The 17,166-nt window shown below is 53.0% G+C and overlaps 1 protein-coding gene across 3 annotated transcripts in view; it reads right to left on the bottom strand.

Moving 5' to 3' along the window:
* Positions 1 to 10,208: 10,208 nt before the first annotated feature.
* Positions 10,209 to 17,166, bottom strand: part of LOC101444137 (butyrophilin subfamily 2 member A2) — a 79,375-nt gene continuing 72,417 nt past the window's right edge. For all 3 annotated transcript variants that reach the window (XM_058285359.1, XM_058285360.2, XM_058285358.2), the window contains 5 exons: positions 16,509 to 16,790; positions 15,322 to 15,522; positions 14,915 to 14,935; positions 14,797 to 14,823; positions 10,209 to 12,854 (listed from right to left, as the gene is read on the bottom strand). In XM_058285359.1, coding sequence (XP_058141342.1) covers positions 12,268 to 12,854; positions 14,797 to 14,823; positions 14,915 to 14,935; positions 15,322 to 15,522; positions 16,509 to 16,790 — 1,118 coding nt within the window. In that variant the 3' untranslated portion in view covers positions 10,209 to 12,267. The remainder of the gene's footprint in view (positions 12,855 to 14,796; positions 14,824 to 14,914; positions 14,936 to 15,321; positions 15,523 to 16,508; positions 16,791 to 17,166) is intronic.

Here is a 17,166-nt window from a genome sequence, read left to right on the forward strand (position 1 = left end):
TACTTCTCCCGTTCAATCCCTGGCTCATCACCTGCCCGCTCTGGAGTCCTCACACTTATGCCCGGCTGATCAAACGAGTAGCCTCAGCCATGAAACATGAGGGCCGGGTCTTTCCCCCCGGCCTCCTCCCCGCTCTTGTGGCCATTCGCGCTTGTTTGCAAGGCGTGCCCGCTCCCGAGGCTAAGGCCTTCCCATGCGATACCGTGGATGAGTCAGGGGAAGGGCGCGGCCGCCAAGACGGCGCTCCCGGTAATGGCTCCAATGTCGAATCGCTCTCGGCTCAGTTGGAGGCCGCGCTTGAGCTTGACCCCCCTTGCGCCGCTGATTCTGACTCCGACCAAGATGGCGCACTTCCGCCTTCTTCCTCACGAAACAAAGGAAAGCCCACCCAAGAGGGCACGCTCCCTCCTTCTTCCTCCCAAAAGAGGAAGAAGCCGCACTCCCCGCCCCTTCCTGCTTCTTCATGGAAGGACTATCCGCCGTTGTACCCTCCCCTTCCTGCCTCGGCGCCATCTTGCCCCTACCCGGAACCAGCGTCATCTTGCCCTTACATGGAACCGGAAGCGCTTCATCCGCCATCTTCTGATGACGACCTAGATGATGCGTACGAGCGCCCGCCATCTTATGTGCTGCTGAATAGACACCCCCTCCCGCGCTCTAATAATCTTCTCTTCGAGCCCCCCACTGCTCCAATCGCTGATATGTATCTGCTAAATCCCAATCGTTCTCGAGCGAACCCCCAAATATGGGTTCCCTTCTCCCCGAAAGACGTGCAAACCCTCCGCAGTGCTATCCGAGAGGATGGTCTCGCCAGCCCCCATGCTCAAGACCTCCTTGAACATATGACCTTTGCCCGCTGTCTCCCCTACGACTGGATATCCCTTGCGAGAGGCATACTTCCCTCAGGGCAGTTTATTGACTGGCGCGCACATTTCGCTGCCGAGAACGAAAAACAAATCGCCGAGAACGCCCGTGACGGCACCCGATATCCTGCCAACGCGTTCCTCGGACTGGGGCGCTACGCCATGCCACAGAGCTATGTCGCCCTCCCTCAAGGCTTCTTCCTCCAGCTAAAGCAGTGTGCCCTCCGTGCCTTCTGCAACTGTGCCGCCTCTGCGCCCGAGCCACTCACCAGACTTTTTCAGAAACCAGAGGAACTGTTCTCCGACTTCATGGCGCGTGTCCAGGCCGCGGCCGAGCGCAAGGTCGTTGGCACACAGGCCCAGACCTCCTTCATCAAGGACATTGTTCAGGAGGGCGCAAACCCAACTTGCAAGGCAATCATCAGGCCGCTGAGAGACAAGCCCCTCCACGACTGGGTCCTTGCCTGCTCCGGAGTCAATGCCCAGGCCTCCGCCGTGGCCCAGGCTGTCCTTGCTGCCGTCTCGGCCTCCAATGAATGCTTCCACTGTGGCGAACTCGGCCACTTCGCTCAAGACTGCCCCAACAAGCCACGACCGCCGCCGGACGTGCCCAACATAGGCCATCCACCACGGCCTCCTTCCACTCCGTGCCCGCGGTGCGGAAAAGGATACCACTGGGCCCGCGACTGCCGCGTCCCTAACACCAGCCGCAAGCCTTTAAACGGCCATGCGGGCAGGCCTCAGCCCCGCAACAAAGAGGCCGCAACGACTCAGCGCCCCCGCCCATGAAAGTGCTCTGGTCTGTTCCCATCGCACCCTCCACCAGGCCTCTTCTCTCTATCCAAGTCTCCGGCCGCTGGCTCACAGGGCTACTCAACACAGGAGCAGAAATTTCCTGCATCCCACTCGACCAGGCCGGGCACCTCCCTCTGACCGATGGCCCCCTAGTGGTGGGAGCCACCGGCCAAGCGCCCTCCCAGCAAGTTGCCCAGGACGTCGTCTGGAGAGACGCAGAAGGTCAACAGGGAACCTTCCGCCCCCTCGTTCTGAAGGAAATCTCGCAAGTTCTTTGGGGCTGTGACATCCTGCATCAATCGGGGGCCGTTCTCACCGCATCGCCGCCACAGCTGCCCCCCCAATAGCTTTGGCCATTGTTCGCGTTCAACCTCCGGCACCCGTTCCTCTGCAGTGGGATATAGAGGAACCCATCTGGGTGGAACAATGGCCTTTCTCAATCCCTAAGTTGGACATTCTCAAGGGACTGGTAAGCGAACAGCTGCGAGCTGGGCACATCGAGCCCTCCACCAGCCCCTACAATACACCAATATTCTTCATTCAAAAGAAAAGTGGCAAGCCTCGCCTGCTACAGGATTTGCGAGAGATCAACAAGCACATCAAACCAATGGGGTCGCCACAGCCTGGCCTGCCCCATCCCACAGCCGTCCCTCGGCATTGGTTCGTCGCTGTCCTGGACATCAAAGACTGTTTCTTCTCTATACCGCTCCACCCGGCCGATCGGCCGAAGTTTGCCTTTACGGTTCCTCAAACCAACCATCGGGAACCAGCTCAGCGATATCAGTGGTGCGTGTTACCTCAAGGCATGCGGAACAGCCCCACCATCTGTCAGTTATACGTTCGGGAAGCCGTCCAGCCGCTCATGCAATACGCCAACATCATCCACTATATGGACGATCTGCTTGTCGCATCCCTCCAAATCGGGATTGCGCACCGTGCTCGGCCGCCTACTGAGCCACCTGCAAGACTTGAACCTCAAGGTCAATCCACAAAAACTGACCACCCACCCACCATATCAATTCTTGGGGTTCTCCATCACCTCCACTGTGGCACCACAAGCGCCCAGTATCAAGATCCCCGATGTGCTCACGCTCCACGAGCTACAGCAACTTTGCGGTCAAGTCAACTGGCTGCGCCCAGCGCTTCCTATCACCACCCAGCAGCTCCAGCCTCTGTTCCGGCTCCTGTGCTCCGGTGGTCCGCTCTCATCGGTCCCCAACAAAAGAATCCACCTCACCGAAGAGGCGAAGGGAGCTTTACTACAGCTCAACCAGGCCCTCGAGCGCTGCCAACTTCAGCGCTACGACCCCGATAATACATTGCTGGGACTAGTTCTCCCCACACGGGGCACGCCCACTGGCCTGCTCTGGCAGGATGGGCCCCTCCTCTGGGTACAAATGGCAAAGAGCAAGCTCAGAAAGATCTGCCCGCAAACCACTCTCTTCATCCAGCTCACTACCGCCCTGGTCGATCAGGCCACCCACCACTACGGCTACCCGCCAGACACTCTCGTGTGGCCACTGACTGTGCAACAAACTACCACCTTGCTGCGGGAGTCTTCAGATATGCAGGCGCTCATGGAACTCTACCGAGGGGACTTCGATAACCACTTTCCACAGCATCGGTTACTGCAGGGCCTTCCCCTGCTAGAAATCGCCGCCCGCGGCCATTTCCCTTTTCTGTCCAGCAAGCCTCTTTCAGACACCACCATCATCTTCACAGACGCCTCCAAGACTAAGTTTGCCGCCGTTGTCTTCGCACCCGGCGAGCACCAGCCACGTTCACACGTGCGCCTCCATCAATCCTCTGTGCAAGTGGCCGAACTGCGTGCTGTCATCTTAGCACTCCAAACCCATCCCCACTGTCCACTGAACATCTTTACAGACAGCCTCTACTGCCTACAAGTCTGCCAAGTCATCGCCTTTTCTGCATTTTTTCCGCCCGACAACTCAGCGAGTGAAAGCATCAACGTCGCTCTCCTGGACCTTCAAGAGCTCATAGAGAACCGCCGACAGCCTTGGTTCATCGCTCACATCCGCAGCCATTCCAGCCTTCCCGGGCCCCTGGCCCACGGCAACCACCTTGCTGATCAGGCCGTTCACCTGCTTCCAGCCGAGACCACCGTCGCAGTCGGAGACCTCATCAGGCCAAGCTGCTGCACGCCAGATTTCACTTCTCAGCAGCTGGCCTCCACAAACTCTTTCCAGACCTCCCAATCCATACCTGCAAACACCTTGTGCGGTCATGCTGAACGTGCGCTCCATTGCTGCCCTCGGGGCCGCTCCAACCGCAGGGAGTTAACCCTCATGGGCTCCGCCCCAATTCCAGATGGCAACTGGACGTCACTCATGTCCCCCAGTTTGGCCGATGGAAATACCTCCACGTAGCCATCGACACCTTCTCTCATCTCTGCCACGCAACCGCGTTCACCGGAGAAACGGCCAAGCACGCCATCCAAGCGCTCAGAGAATCTATTCTTTTCATGGGCGTTCCATGGGACATCAAGACAGACAACGGACCTGCCTACCGGAGCGCCTCCTTTGCCAAATTCCTCAAGCTCTACGACATCACCCATCACTTCGGCATTCCCTACAATCCGCAGGGACAAGGCCTAGTAGAGCGTGCTCACCAGTCTCTCAAAACCCTCATTCTCAAGACATCTGCCCACCAGCCGTGTCGCACCCCTCGCGACGTCGTCACAGAGGCCCTGATCCGACACAACCTGATGACCTTCAATGCCCAAGGCTTTTCACCGGTCCACATGCACTGGGGGCCTACATTCCAGCCCACCCCTGCACCGCTTGTCCTCTGGCGTGACCCGCAGACCACCCAATGGCATGGACCTGCCCCTCTCTTAGCCCAAGAAAGGGGATTTGCCTGCGTTTTCCCTGAATCAGAGCCGCAGCCCATCTGGGTCCCAGGACGTCTCATCAAGCCCCACACCGCCGAGGCTTCTGCTAACGCTGACACCAATGATCCTCCTAACGAGTTGCCTACCTAACTTGTCTCCTTCCCATCGCTGTTTCCTTTGTAGTTTTCTCTCTCTCTTTTGTCTCCACAGATGATTCGCCGCCACATGGGTAGTTCCGTTCTTCCTCATCGTCATGCTTCCCTTCATCTCCCCGGCCGTTGTCAACTCGGCCCATCAACGCTCCAATTGGACCCTCCAGCGCTGGCAAGAGGAAGCCTTCCTCATCATCAGAAAACTACTGCCCACGCCTGAATCCCCACCCCTCGCCGTTGGCCCCAATAAAGTCCTCAATCCCCCTGCCTCCCCCCCCTTCCAGCGGCACCCCCCCCTCGTCCATCACTCCCCAGCCATGACCCCCCCTACCAAGTATTCCAGTCCCCTTCTCGCGTTAATCTATGCATCCTACTTATCTCTAAATACTTCTCAACCCAACCTCACCAAGAACTGTTGGCTCTGCCTCTCCCCCTCCCTTCCTATCTATGAGCCTGTCGCCGTTAACTTCACGTTCAATGAATCCACTTCAGTAGCCCCAGCCGAGTGCAACTGGAACACTTCCTCCGTCCCCCTAACCTTTCAATCTGTTTCCTCCACAGGACGCTGTGTTCATTCTCGTCAAGGTCCCCACCCCTCCCTTAGTGCTTGCTCTAACTACTCCTCTCCCAGCGCTTCCGCCACGTTCTTAATCCCCCTTAACACCTCCCAATGGCTTTGCACCTCCACCGGGCTAACCCCCTGCCTCAATGTCGCCACCCTCAATGCTACCCATGAGACTTGCCTGCTCATCCTTCTCGCTCCTCGAGTCATTTACCATTCCGACCAAGAATTTTTCCGCCGCGTGCTGAGCAGGCAAACCTCCCTCCACTTACAAAGGAGAGAGCCTGTCACCGCAGTCCTGACAGTCGCTACCCTTCTAGGTCTTGCAGGGGCAGGCACAGGGATCGCCACCCTCGCCACATAGTCCTCTGCCCTCTCCTCTCTCAGACAGGCCGTCGATGAAGATATCACCTACCTTCACAATGCTGTAAAACATCTAAAAAATTCTCTCAATTCTCTCTCTGAAGTAGTCCTCCAGAACCACCGCGGCCTTGACCTCCTCCTCCTTAAGGAAGGGGGTCTCTGTGCCGCCCTTGGAGAGGAGTGCTGCGTATATGCCAACTCCACCGGCTTAGTCGAGGACAACCTGAGAAAGGTCCAGGAGGGATTGGATAAGCGCCGCAAAGAGTGAGAAAATGCGAACTATTTTTCCAGTGTTCTCCATACCCTCCTCCCATACCTCCTTCCATTTTTAGGCCCACTCATCATCATCATCTTAGCCCTCACTGTAGGACCCTGGGCCATCAAAAAAATAGTCCGCCTCACCAAAGACCAAGCCAACGCGGTATTCAGCTCCTTTGTGCAGGTTCATTATCAACGCCTCGCCACTAAAGAGCCACCACCAAGCCACCCGCCGCGCTCCTCCCGCCCCCGCCACAAACACCGAACCGCACGCCTGTAACCTCCTGTCTCCCTTTCCTCACTCATCTCCCTCCTTCTCCCCCAATCGGGCGAGGGGTTCAGGAACATCACGACCCCGTTTTGCTGGCAGAGCTCTCGGCACGCGCCAGGCGCAGGCGTGCGCCGACCCCAGCAGCAGGCACATGCGTCCTGGCCAGACGCTGTGTCCTCTGCAGCTGAGAGCAGCTCGGAGGGCCCTCTGCTTCTCGCCGCCAGCCGGTCCTCGTGGTCTCCCTCCTCCCCTCGTCTTACCCCAGTACCCTGTCCCATACTGCCCCTGCTGCCACCAGTTCACCTCCCCCGAAGCACATACTTTTAAACAAAAGGGAGCAATTGTCCCCGTCTCCTTCCCGCCCAGTATTGGCAGCCGGCGCTGCCCCTCCTTCTCCCCTTCTCCATCTTCCGCCTAGCCGTTATCTAGACAGCCCACACTTTCCCCTTCCCCTCCCTTGCTCCTAACCTCTTAGCCAGCTTACTGTCCAGTAACCGCCTACTGTCCAGTAACCACCTACTGTCCAGTAACCGCCTACGCAAGCAACAGCACCTGCCGGCACCAATCAAGTCCCTTTACGCATCCCTAGACCCTATAAAACCATGTCCCCTTCAACAATAAAGCAGACTTGTGTCTAAACCTTGTCTCCGTGGTGTTCTTGCTTGCACCGCGCGTCCCCCGTGCCTGAGCGGAGAGAGCGAGGGCCCAACGGCTTCGTGCCGACCCCCCTCCTCTCCTTCGACCACGAGGCAGCCCCGTCCGGAGAGCCCGCCCGGCCAACCGCCGACCCTCCTGGAGGCCCGCCGCTGCCCGCAACATGTGAAAATAGATTTTCTGAGGGAAGTAACTTATGCTTCTGGCCTGGTATCTGTAAGCTCCTTCCCCAAATAAATATCCTTTAAAAAACCCAACCAATTTCTTGTATTTTCCATTAGCACCTTTTTGGCTAATATACACACTTACATCTAATGCCACATCATAACACCTCTAAGAATCCAATAAATTCTTTTCTTTAAAAGATTTATTTTTAATTTATTTCTCTCCCCTTTCACCCCCCTTTTCAAGTTGTCTGCTCTCTGTGTCTATTCGCTGTGTGTTCTTCTGTGACTACTTCTATCCTTATCAGCGGCACCGGGAATCTGTTTCTTTTTGTTGCATTATCTTGTGTCACTTCTCGATGTGTGTGGTACCATTCTTTGGCAGGCTGCACTTACATTTGCACTGGGTGATGCTCCCTACCACATGCACTCCTTGTGCGTGGGGTTCCCCATGCAGGGGACACTGCTGTGTGGCAGGGCACTCCTTGACTGCATCAGCACTGCACTTGGGCCAGCTCACCACATGGGGCAAGGAGGCCTGGGGTTGGAACCACGGATCTCCCATGTGGTAGCCTGTCACCCTATCCATTGGGCCAAGTCCGCTTAACCCAATAAATTCTTTATCAAAGCAATTTCAATGACCATTGCATTATTTTCATCATTGGTGCCTGAAGCATTTCATAATTCTGCTCTTCTGTGTTCTCCCTTGGATCTAAAGGTATTTGGGGTTTTGAAACCTTGAAGGTCCTTTCCAATTTTGACAATGCAATAATCATTGTTTTAGATTACAGATTTCTAGATGAAGATGATTTCTCACTGGAATTCATCGTAAAGGGTATGGAATCCAATCACCTCTAAAGTTTAAATCTCCAAGAAAACAAACAAGTAAACTGAAATGGTGCCATTTGCAGAGGATCAAACTCAAACTTCCTCTCTTCTCCTTTTTCTCTTTTCCCCCATTTTATTTCCAAAAGAAAAGTGTTGTCAGAATGAGATGTCCAAGGCTTGTTGCAGCTAAAACTAAATGCCCCAGTAAGTTTGGTGAGAAACTCTGGGGAAGTTTAGGGTTTTCTCCCAATTACGTTGGAGTTGGCATAGGGTGACTTCTCCTTCCAGTCCCTTCCATCTTAGTGCTCTAATCCACACTTCCCTCCCACAGCAAAAATGGTGTCTTCAACTCCACCTGACATTTTCAGAAAACTTTTGACCCTTTCTGAGAAGGGAAAAGAAGAATGCAGAGAGTCAATCAGAGATGTTATATGAAGGGCTTCTGAGATAAAGAATGGAATTAAACAATTAGAGTTGATGTTTAAATCTTCCCAAACTGATGAAGGCAATGTAGGGAATGAGAGAATGGGAGGAGGTGAGTGGGGATGGGGAGAGGTGAGTTTTAAGGGGGAAATAGCACTCTTCCTCTGGATTCACAAAATATGACAAAGTGAGGAAAGGACTCTGCCTTCGACTGGAGAGTCTCATGTCTTCCCTTTCTCACATTCTCAAGATTCATCTGGAACTGCTAAGTGTCCTCAAGGAAATCTGCTTCCTTGAAGGCCTCTCTCCTTCATAAACTTTTATTTTTATTAATTGCCAGCTTCTTTGGGGGGCAATTTGGAGAGTAAGATTACCATCTCTAGGAGCTGTTCCTGAATAAGCAGGCAACTCTGGCCACAGGTCCCTGCGAGGCAGGTGTCCGAAGGGGGAGCTCTGAAGCTGAAGGAACTCAGTATCAATTCCACAATTTAGGTGTCATGGAAGTCTCTACCACCTTTACTTTTTCAAGAAAGGCCATTCACCCGGGAGGTATCTCTGATGATCCACAAAGCGACTCTGTGAACAGGTCTACTTCATCAAGATTTCAGCTCTCTGAGGTGGAGGTCTCCACTGTACCTGGGGCTCTGAGGACCAGCCAGGGCCATCCACACTTTTGAGCTCTCACGTGGACTTCAGGATCAGGGCCCAGGGCAATGGAGAGAGAAGGTGGCCTTATTTCTTTAATAGATTCCTCATAAACACCAAAGTGCATAATTGAAGAAAAGGAAGATGCACATACAGCAGGTCTAGGTCAACCATGAGTAGGAGCACCTGTGCATTAAAAATTGGAACTTGGTAGAGCACGTGGGGTTCAGTGGTTGAGTGACTACTTCCCATGTAAAGGCTTACAGGAAATTGGGGGGGAGGGAGAGGAAGGTTGTGAGCTGATGCCTACATGGGCGAAATCTATGATAAAGTGGAGGTAAGCAGTCGTGCAGGGAAGGGATAAAATGGGGGCACAGAGTTATTATTGGGTCGGGATTTGTAGGCTTGAGCAGGGCTAGGGTTGGGAGGACCAAGGAATTGGGGCGAGGGTTGAGGGAAGCACATGAACATGGGAGATTGTTGCGTATGTAGTTGAAACTATAATGTGGCGAAAACTCTTTAGAGAATATAAGGAAGGGTTATTTGTTTAAGATGGTGATGGGGGGCATCTGGCACAGGGGCAGGCTTCTAGGGAGTGTGTGAGTGCTCACCTTGTCGTACTGTGTTATATCATGGGGTGGAGACCCATATAATTAGTAGGAAGGTGTACCCCCATCCTGGGGAGGCCTGATGTTCTCAAACAGAGGCAAGGGTGTCTCTCAAGAGCATTGGTGGCTCCCAATGCAGGAGGACAATCTAGTATGTCAAGCTCTCAGCATTGTGGCAAGTATCTATGAATCTGGTCCTTCAAGCAGTGAAGCTTGGTTGTCACTGTGGGCCTTGAGGGGAGGGGGAGAGAGGAATATAAGAGATGGAAGTGGGGTAACTGGGTGGCAATGGAAGTGTTCCACAGGATTGTGCATGATGGATTCAGGACATGTTAAATTTCACCAAAAATTTATAAAAGTGTATAGTCTTAAATGTAAACTGTAATGTAACTAAAAATTTAGTAAACTGTATAGTCTAAAATATACCATCTGTAAATCAAAAAGGAACCATGATTAGTAGCTATGTTTCTATATGTGTATCAGCTGTGACAAATATAATATAAACATGTAAAAAGATCATTGGTGGAGAATGAGGAAAAGGGTTTGATGTTGGATTTATGGGAGTCCCCTATATTGTATATGTGACTTTATTGTGGCCTAAAACTTTTTTGAAGACAAAATTTTAAATAAAAAAAAAAAGGATGTAGACACTGAGGAAGGAATGGAGGAGATTTGCCTTGCCACTGTACATACAGGGCATGACCTATTACAGTGATGAAAGGCAAAATGTCAAAAACAAAGTTTTATAATATTTTTTATTTTTAATACCCCAATTTAATTTTTACTTTATTTCAGTTTTTCTAAAATAGTATGTATTCTATTTCTAATCTTGAAACCTATCATTACTATTTCATTTTCCTACCAGTCGAATTTGGCAATATATTAGGCTTCATTTTTTAAGAAGTTTTGGATCACAGAGGAGTTCAACTATGGCAGGGGAGAAACACTGGTGTGGGAAAAAAAATTTTTTTTTAAATTGGAACTTGGAAGAGCGGGTGCAGCTCAGTGGTTGAGTGACTACTTCCCATGTACAAAGTTCCCAATTCAATTTCCAGTACCTCCTAAAAAAAAAAAAAAATTACTTCACACATTTCAGCAAAAAATAAGAAGAAGCCATCTTGGGAAACACAGCCCTGAAACGTCTCCTAAAGGAGGAGCTTACACTTGAGGCGGCCTTTGAGATAGGGCAGGAGCTGTGGGCAGAAGGGTGGGGCGCTCCTGCAGCCAGTGGGAACAGTGTGATCGGTGGTCTAGACTGGGGAGCTCTGGAGATGGGACAGATCCCTTTGGTTGGAAGTGGTACAAGGAGGCTTTGACAAGGAGATGGAACAATTCCTGCTGGGTCTAGTGCCTTTAGTGAGAACAGTTCAAATAATATTATTGTCCTGCCAACAATAAGCCAAAACACACATACCCATAAACAACCCGTCGTCTGCCATCTTAACAAATCTGCTATTTGCATATGATCCCAATTCCTTCAAGACTGTGTCCATTTGTGATTGCATGGTTGAAATTTTGGACTTTTAAAAAACGTTTTTCCTACCCAATTTTAAAGTTGGATCCTAAATTATCTAAAATCCTAGCATCGCAATTGAAGCCATCATGTTACCTGTCTAATTCAATATCTCAATTCTCAAAATACGGTGTGGGGACACATGGGACTCCCTGATAGGAGTTTGGGGAGACACAGTTCAAAACTATTTCCATAATGATGCTAAGACATTATTTGCCATTTTCATTTCCTCACGTGCATGTAGTGAAGTTTTCTAGAGCCTACATGACCTGATATCATCACAGATGGAATGCAGAAGGAGGTATGAGAATCCAGCCTTTTCTATTAAGATAGATCATAGCTTTGCCACACTTCTCATTAAAATTTAGTTCCCTTTGGAATAAGTTATTTTCATAAACATGTTGTTTTTATTAACCTGTAATTGCTTTATTATGATCTTAATATAAATTAATACCTTTTTCAAACTTTCTCAGATTCAATCAGTAATATTGACAACATAACCCAAACGCACAAAAACTCTTTGGGGTCCACAATAATTTTAAGTTTCAAAAGCTTGAAACTGGGGAAAAGATGTAGCTCAGCGGTTGACCACCTACAAGGCCCTGGGTTCAATCTCAGATACCTCCTTTAAAAAAATGAAAGCTTGAAACTGCTGCCCTCTCCACCAAGCGTGGACCCTGTGGCCAGCTTGGCTCAGTAACTCACCTCCTTAGCTGGGGCCTTGACCTGAAGCCACGCCTGAAGGCTGAGGCTGGCCCCTGGTGTGCTACAGGGACCCTGAACCAGGCCAGATCACACGTGGGTGCTGCCTTCATCCTTCTCCCTCCAATTCTAGGCCTGGGAAGCTTTACTGTGTGGTCTGGAAATCTGGAGCTGGGTGGGGATGGGCCACCAGCTCCAAGGACCACAGTGTGACCACCCTCACAGCCGTGGCCCCTCCCGGCTCTCTGGCTCCCTGGTGGCCCCCTCCCCTGGGCCTGCTGCTCCAGCCCTCCCCTCGCATCCACAGTCCACGGCACCAGTGCGCACTCGAGCTTCACCGCGCTGAACGCCTCACCCTGATGAGAAAGCAGTGGGTTCCCGCAGGCACCTCCACGCACTGTCCCCCTTGCCTTTCCCACGCGGCAGCACCAGCCTCCCTGCAAGTGGCCCCTGCCAGGGGAAAGCAACTGCAGGATGAGGGGGCGGCTGTGGCAGGGGCCTGGCGTGGGCGTCAGAGGGCCACCCAGGCGGGGTTCCCTGATGCCACCAGGGAGAGGGGCCCGTGTGGCCAGGGGTGTGGTGCCACCAGAATCCATAGGGTCCGGGGCAGTGGCCCTAGGGGCCGCGGCGGGCCCCCGCTCCGTGCAACACCAGGCCGTCCTCAGGCACCGTCACCCCCTGCGCCCCCATGAACGCGGGGCACACGGCGAGGGGGCTGTCATCAGACCCCAGGAGGAAGAAGGGCCGCAGCGGCCCCGCGAAGGCCGCGCGCGGGCACGTGTAGATGTGCGAGCGGTCCCGCATGTTGTAGAAGGACACGTCGCCCGCCTCGTAGTCCAGGAAGACACCCACGCGGCCGAGCCGCTCGCGCAGCGGCAGCAGGAGCGCGGGGACGGCCAGCGGGCGGTACTGGTCCCCAAACAGCTCCAGGGCCCAGACGCCGTCGCCCGCCGCCACCTCGCCCTTCCTGGGCAGGTCGGCCCCGCACACGCCCACGGCCCACGCCATCACGTCCTCCACCTCCACCTCCCAGTAGTGCTGCCCGGAGCTGAAGCGCTCCAGGCCCAGGACGCAAGGCCAGTGGTCGAACCTCTCGGGGTCGTCGGGTACCTCCTGCCGGCGGGTGCCCCGGAATACGCTCCTGCTGTCCTCGGACAGGAAGAGCTCGGGGTGCGCCGTGGCTGGGTCCAGGACCACGTCAGCTGCGGGGGAGTCTCAGGGTTAGCAGGGGTGCGGCCTAGAGAGCCCCAGAAACCATGTCCCTCCTGGTCCTCCCAGAGGCCCCCAAAAGCTGGTGGGGCACCCCCACGTGACATCCCTCATAGAACTACTGCAGCTGCACTTCTACATCTGGGTGCAGGGCATTGCCTTTGGGGAAGGGCACCTGTTCTCTAAGCAGCTCAGAACATTTACCAAATGAGCCCAAATCAGGGCCCCCACTTCCTCCCAGCGTTCTTGGGTCTGTCCCCTTTTCTAGTCAGGACACATGATCCATGGGACCCTCTCTAGTTGGAAACCTTCCAGCTGGGCTTAAGCCAGAAAAGAGGCCACATCCCTCCCAGGAGGCAGTGAAGCCCATTTTCACATCCCCCTCCCCACCCCCGCAGAGCAGTTCCAGCCCATGTCCCAGAGCCCTGACTGGTGTCGTCACGGGTCCCCTGGGCACCATCGCTATGTGACCCCATGACCAGTGATTCCAGTGACTGACAAGGGCACCCTCCAGAGGTTCAAGGAAGACAAACGTCCCCCCCACCGGCTGCCCGAGATGTGGGGGGTGTTACCCTTCAGTTTTGCTCTAACAGCCCGGGTGCGAGGACCCCAGCTGCATCTCCTCTGGGAGTAGGAAATGCGTTGGACTCCAGGCATTCTGCACACATCTTAGTCTGTGTTTATTACCTGTGCCCGCCAGGTCTCTACTGTGTTAAAATGATTTTCTCCTTTCTCCACGGTGACACTTCTGATGGCTACATTTTGAAATTCACTTAGCTAAAGGGGAAAGGCTAAAGTGCCAAAGGGGAAAGGCTGAAGTGCCGTGGTATCTGGCAAAGCCTGGATTCGGAGGTGCTTATGGGCAGAAAGTATAAAATCATGAAATGATAAATGCCCCTGGCAGGAGGCAGGGGTAGTGGTGGGAAGCTCTCTTCTCTGTCCCCTCACACTCTCTCTGCAGAGTACCCCAAGTTCTCCTGGGAGCAGGAAGGCATTCCTGGCCAATAGTTATACATCCTTGAGAGGGGTGTGAGGAAGCTTATTGCCTTCCCTCAACCTGGCTCTTCAACTGTGCTCAGACGCTACCACCTTCCAGGTTAGAAACAGCTAAGCCAGGGCTGTCTTCTTTCAAATTCATCCCTGAGCCAAAGGGCAACGACTACTGAAATGGAATTCTTGGGGAGGTCCACTGCATATGGCGGACCTCTGGTAATCAAGGATTAAACTATTGCAAAAAAGAAAAGGCTGTCAAAAGTAAACTGTAAGGTAGATTGAGAGCTGCTGGAATTCCTCAGCGTCAGAGCTGGGATCCAGCACTGGGTGGTGTGAGAGTTAATTTCATGTGTTAGCTTTTTTAGGTTAATGTATCCAGTTGTTTGGTCAAGCAAGCACTGGCCTGATTGTTACTGTGAGGGTGTATCATAGATGGATTTGCACCTATAATCAGTTGATTGCATCTACAGCTGATTGCATCTATAATCAACAAAGGACATTGGCCTCAGAAATGTGGAGCGCCTCCTCATCCAATCAGTTGGAAATCTTAAACGTCAGACTGAGGATTTCAGAGATCTGAAAGATGAATTCCTGCCTCTACTTTAGCCAACCAGCTCCCCCTGGGGAAAGCAACTTCAGCTTTATTGGAGTTTCCACCTTAGGGCTGCACAATAGAGTAGGGTTGGCCAGATTTCCTAATCACCTTTGTTGGAATTTCCAGCTCCTGGTCTGTCCTATAGAATTTGGAATTACCAGACCTTATAGTCACATGACCAGTTCCTATAATAGATCTCTTAATGTTTGTGTTTCTATTTCTCTGGAGAACCCTGACTGCTATGGATGGGAACTGCTCTCTGTGGCCCCCGCCAGTCTTGGATCCCCTTTAATGTGTGCTGATGGCTGGTGGGTGGGAGGATCCAAGGGAAGGTCAGAGGTGCTCACCTGCATGTAGGAGGGTTCTTCTCCACCCTGTAAAGGGACAGAGGGGGACATCAGAAGACAATGGCTAACCAAGCAGAACACAATCTGCAAGGAGTGGTTCAGAAAACGCTAAACTTACGCAATTCCTCTTGAAGTTGCTCTGAAAAGGAAAGAGAAAGAAATGGATGTTCTCAGTAGAAGAACCAGGAGATGTAGGTTTGTGTAAATGATGGAGGACGGGCCCTTTAGGAACAGCCCCCCACCCGCACCCCATGCCTAAGGAATTGGCAAGTGTCCAGGAAGGACGATGACCAGGAGGCTGAAATTATCAGCGCTCCTTCACCACACAGCAGTGCTGCGTGCGGCCAGAGGACGAAGGCGGCGTTTGCAGAATGTGGAAAGCCAGTGCCTGTGGGTTAATTACTGGGATGTGACAGTGCCAAGCCTGTGACGCTGCCTCTCTTTGCTGCCTTCTCTGTCCTTGTGCTCCTGCCTATCTGAACTGCATCTTCTGTATGACTGTGAAAATCCCTCTTTATGTTTTACCTTTTGTTAGACGTTCTTCCTCTTTTGTAGCATGTTCTTCCCATAGTTTCTTCCATGCAATTTCTTTTTCTTCAGTTAAAAACTCTTTTTCCTTTTGGAGTTTCTTCACGAGCCAGAAGGCCCCAGCCAGGAGGAGGGTCAGGGTGGGCCCAATGACAGCCAGAGCCACCATCCAGGGCGATATGCTGGGAATAAAGGATTCTGCAAGGGGAGCCAGGGAAGGCCCGCTTAGCCAGAGTCCTGGGTGAGCACAGCCCTCAGGGCACGTCTAAAGAGTGCCCTCAGGTCCCCGGTCTGCTGGCTTCTCCCCCAGAAAGAGAAAGAGACTCATCGCCTGCACTGGCTCACCCCACAACGGTGGCCAGGCCTGGGGTGCAGGAGCCAGAAAAGCAGAAATACCCAGACTCACTATGGGATGGGGCCACGGGAATAAGCTGACCAGCGCTGCCACATCCCCACGTCCACCACCCCAGGACAAGCCACCGTCACGTCTTGCCTGCAGTAGTGCGATGCCCTCCTGCTTCTGCCCTTCACTTCCACAGCCTGTGCTCACGGAGCAGGGAGAACATGTTCTTTCCTGACCATCCAAGCTATAATTAAAACACCCCCACTTCCCTGGGCGCCCCTATCCCCCCCTCCACTTTACTTTTCCGTTAGTACTTATCACCATCTTGTATAATACACATTTTATATTATTGTTAAATTTATTGCTCTCTTCCCCTCCCTAGAATGTGAAATTCATGAGGGCAGGGATCTCTCATTTACCCTCATTTTCTAGAACAAGGCCTTGAGCATAAGAGATGCTTTCTAAGTATTTGTCAAATGAATTTATGAGTGTCTGCAGATAGGGACTTTCCCCAGCTCTATCCCTTGTTAAATCCTTAAGGATTCAGCAGCCACCCATAGCAACCACCATTTTTTCGATCGTTCTTAAATCTTAAAAAATTGTCACAAGACAAGGACTGTCATGGGGAAAATTGTAAGATTTACCCACAGTAAAGAGGCACCTCTCATGGGTTTTTAGAATACTTGATCTCCCCTTCTGACAAAGGGAGCAGCCTCCGCTCGGGTTGCAGCCCCGAGCTCTTTGGGGTGCAGGACCCCACCCCACCCCCTCTCAGGGCTCCAGCCTGATTCCTGACGGTCCTGGCCCCCCACGATGAGTCTCCAGAGAGCAGGGAGCTCACCTGGAATGAATATTCCCGCTTCCACCTTGCGGCCGAGCCGGGTGTTGTTGATGGAGCAGAACATGTTTCTCACAGAGTCGTCTCTGATGATCACGGCCAAGGCGACCGTGAAGAGGCCGTCAGCGCCAGCAGTGTAAGCCTCCTCCAGGGCAGGCACGACCTCACCAGACTGGTCCCTCCACACCGCATGGGGCTGCGGATACCAGCCAGGAGAGGTGCACTCCAGCCGGATGCCTCCATCCTCCTGGCACTTCATCTCCAACAGGGGCTTGGAGCCCAGGCCTGGGGAGGGAGATGGGGGCTCAGCTGAAAAGGCAGGAGTGTCCTGGAAACTCCACTCTAAGGGTGAGAGCCATGGGGAGGAGGGAGAGCCAAGGGGAGGAGGGAGAGACAAAGGGAGGAGGGAGAGCCAAGGGGAGGAGGGAGAGCCAAGGGGAAGAAGGAGAGCCAAGGGGAGGAGGGAGAGCCAAGGGGAGGAGGGAGAGCCAGGCGGCGGCTCCACTGAACCTGGATTGCATGGCCCCCATGTGCCTAACCTCTGCAGAGGAAGAAGGGGAGGAAAGAAGGAAGGAGGCAGGGTGGGAAGGAGGAGACAGAGAGAAAGAAGGGCAGGAAGAATGGAAGGAAGCAAGAACCCTGAGGCCAGGACAATCCTAGG

Source organism: Dasypus novemcinctus, chromosome 22, assembly GCF_030445035.2.
Source record: "Dasypus novemcinctus isolate mDasNov1 chromosome 22, mDasNov1.1.hap2, whole genome shotgun sequence".
NCBI classification, from domain to species: domain Eukaryota; kingdom Metazoa; phylum Chordata; class Mammalia; order Cingulata; family Dasypodidae; genus Dasypus; species Dasypus novemcinctus.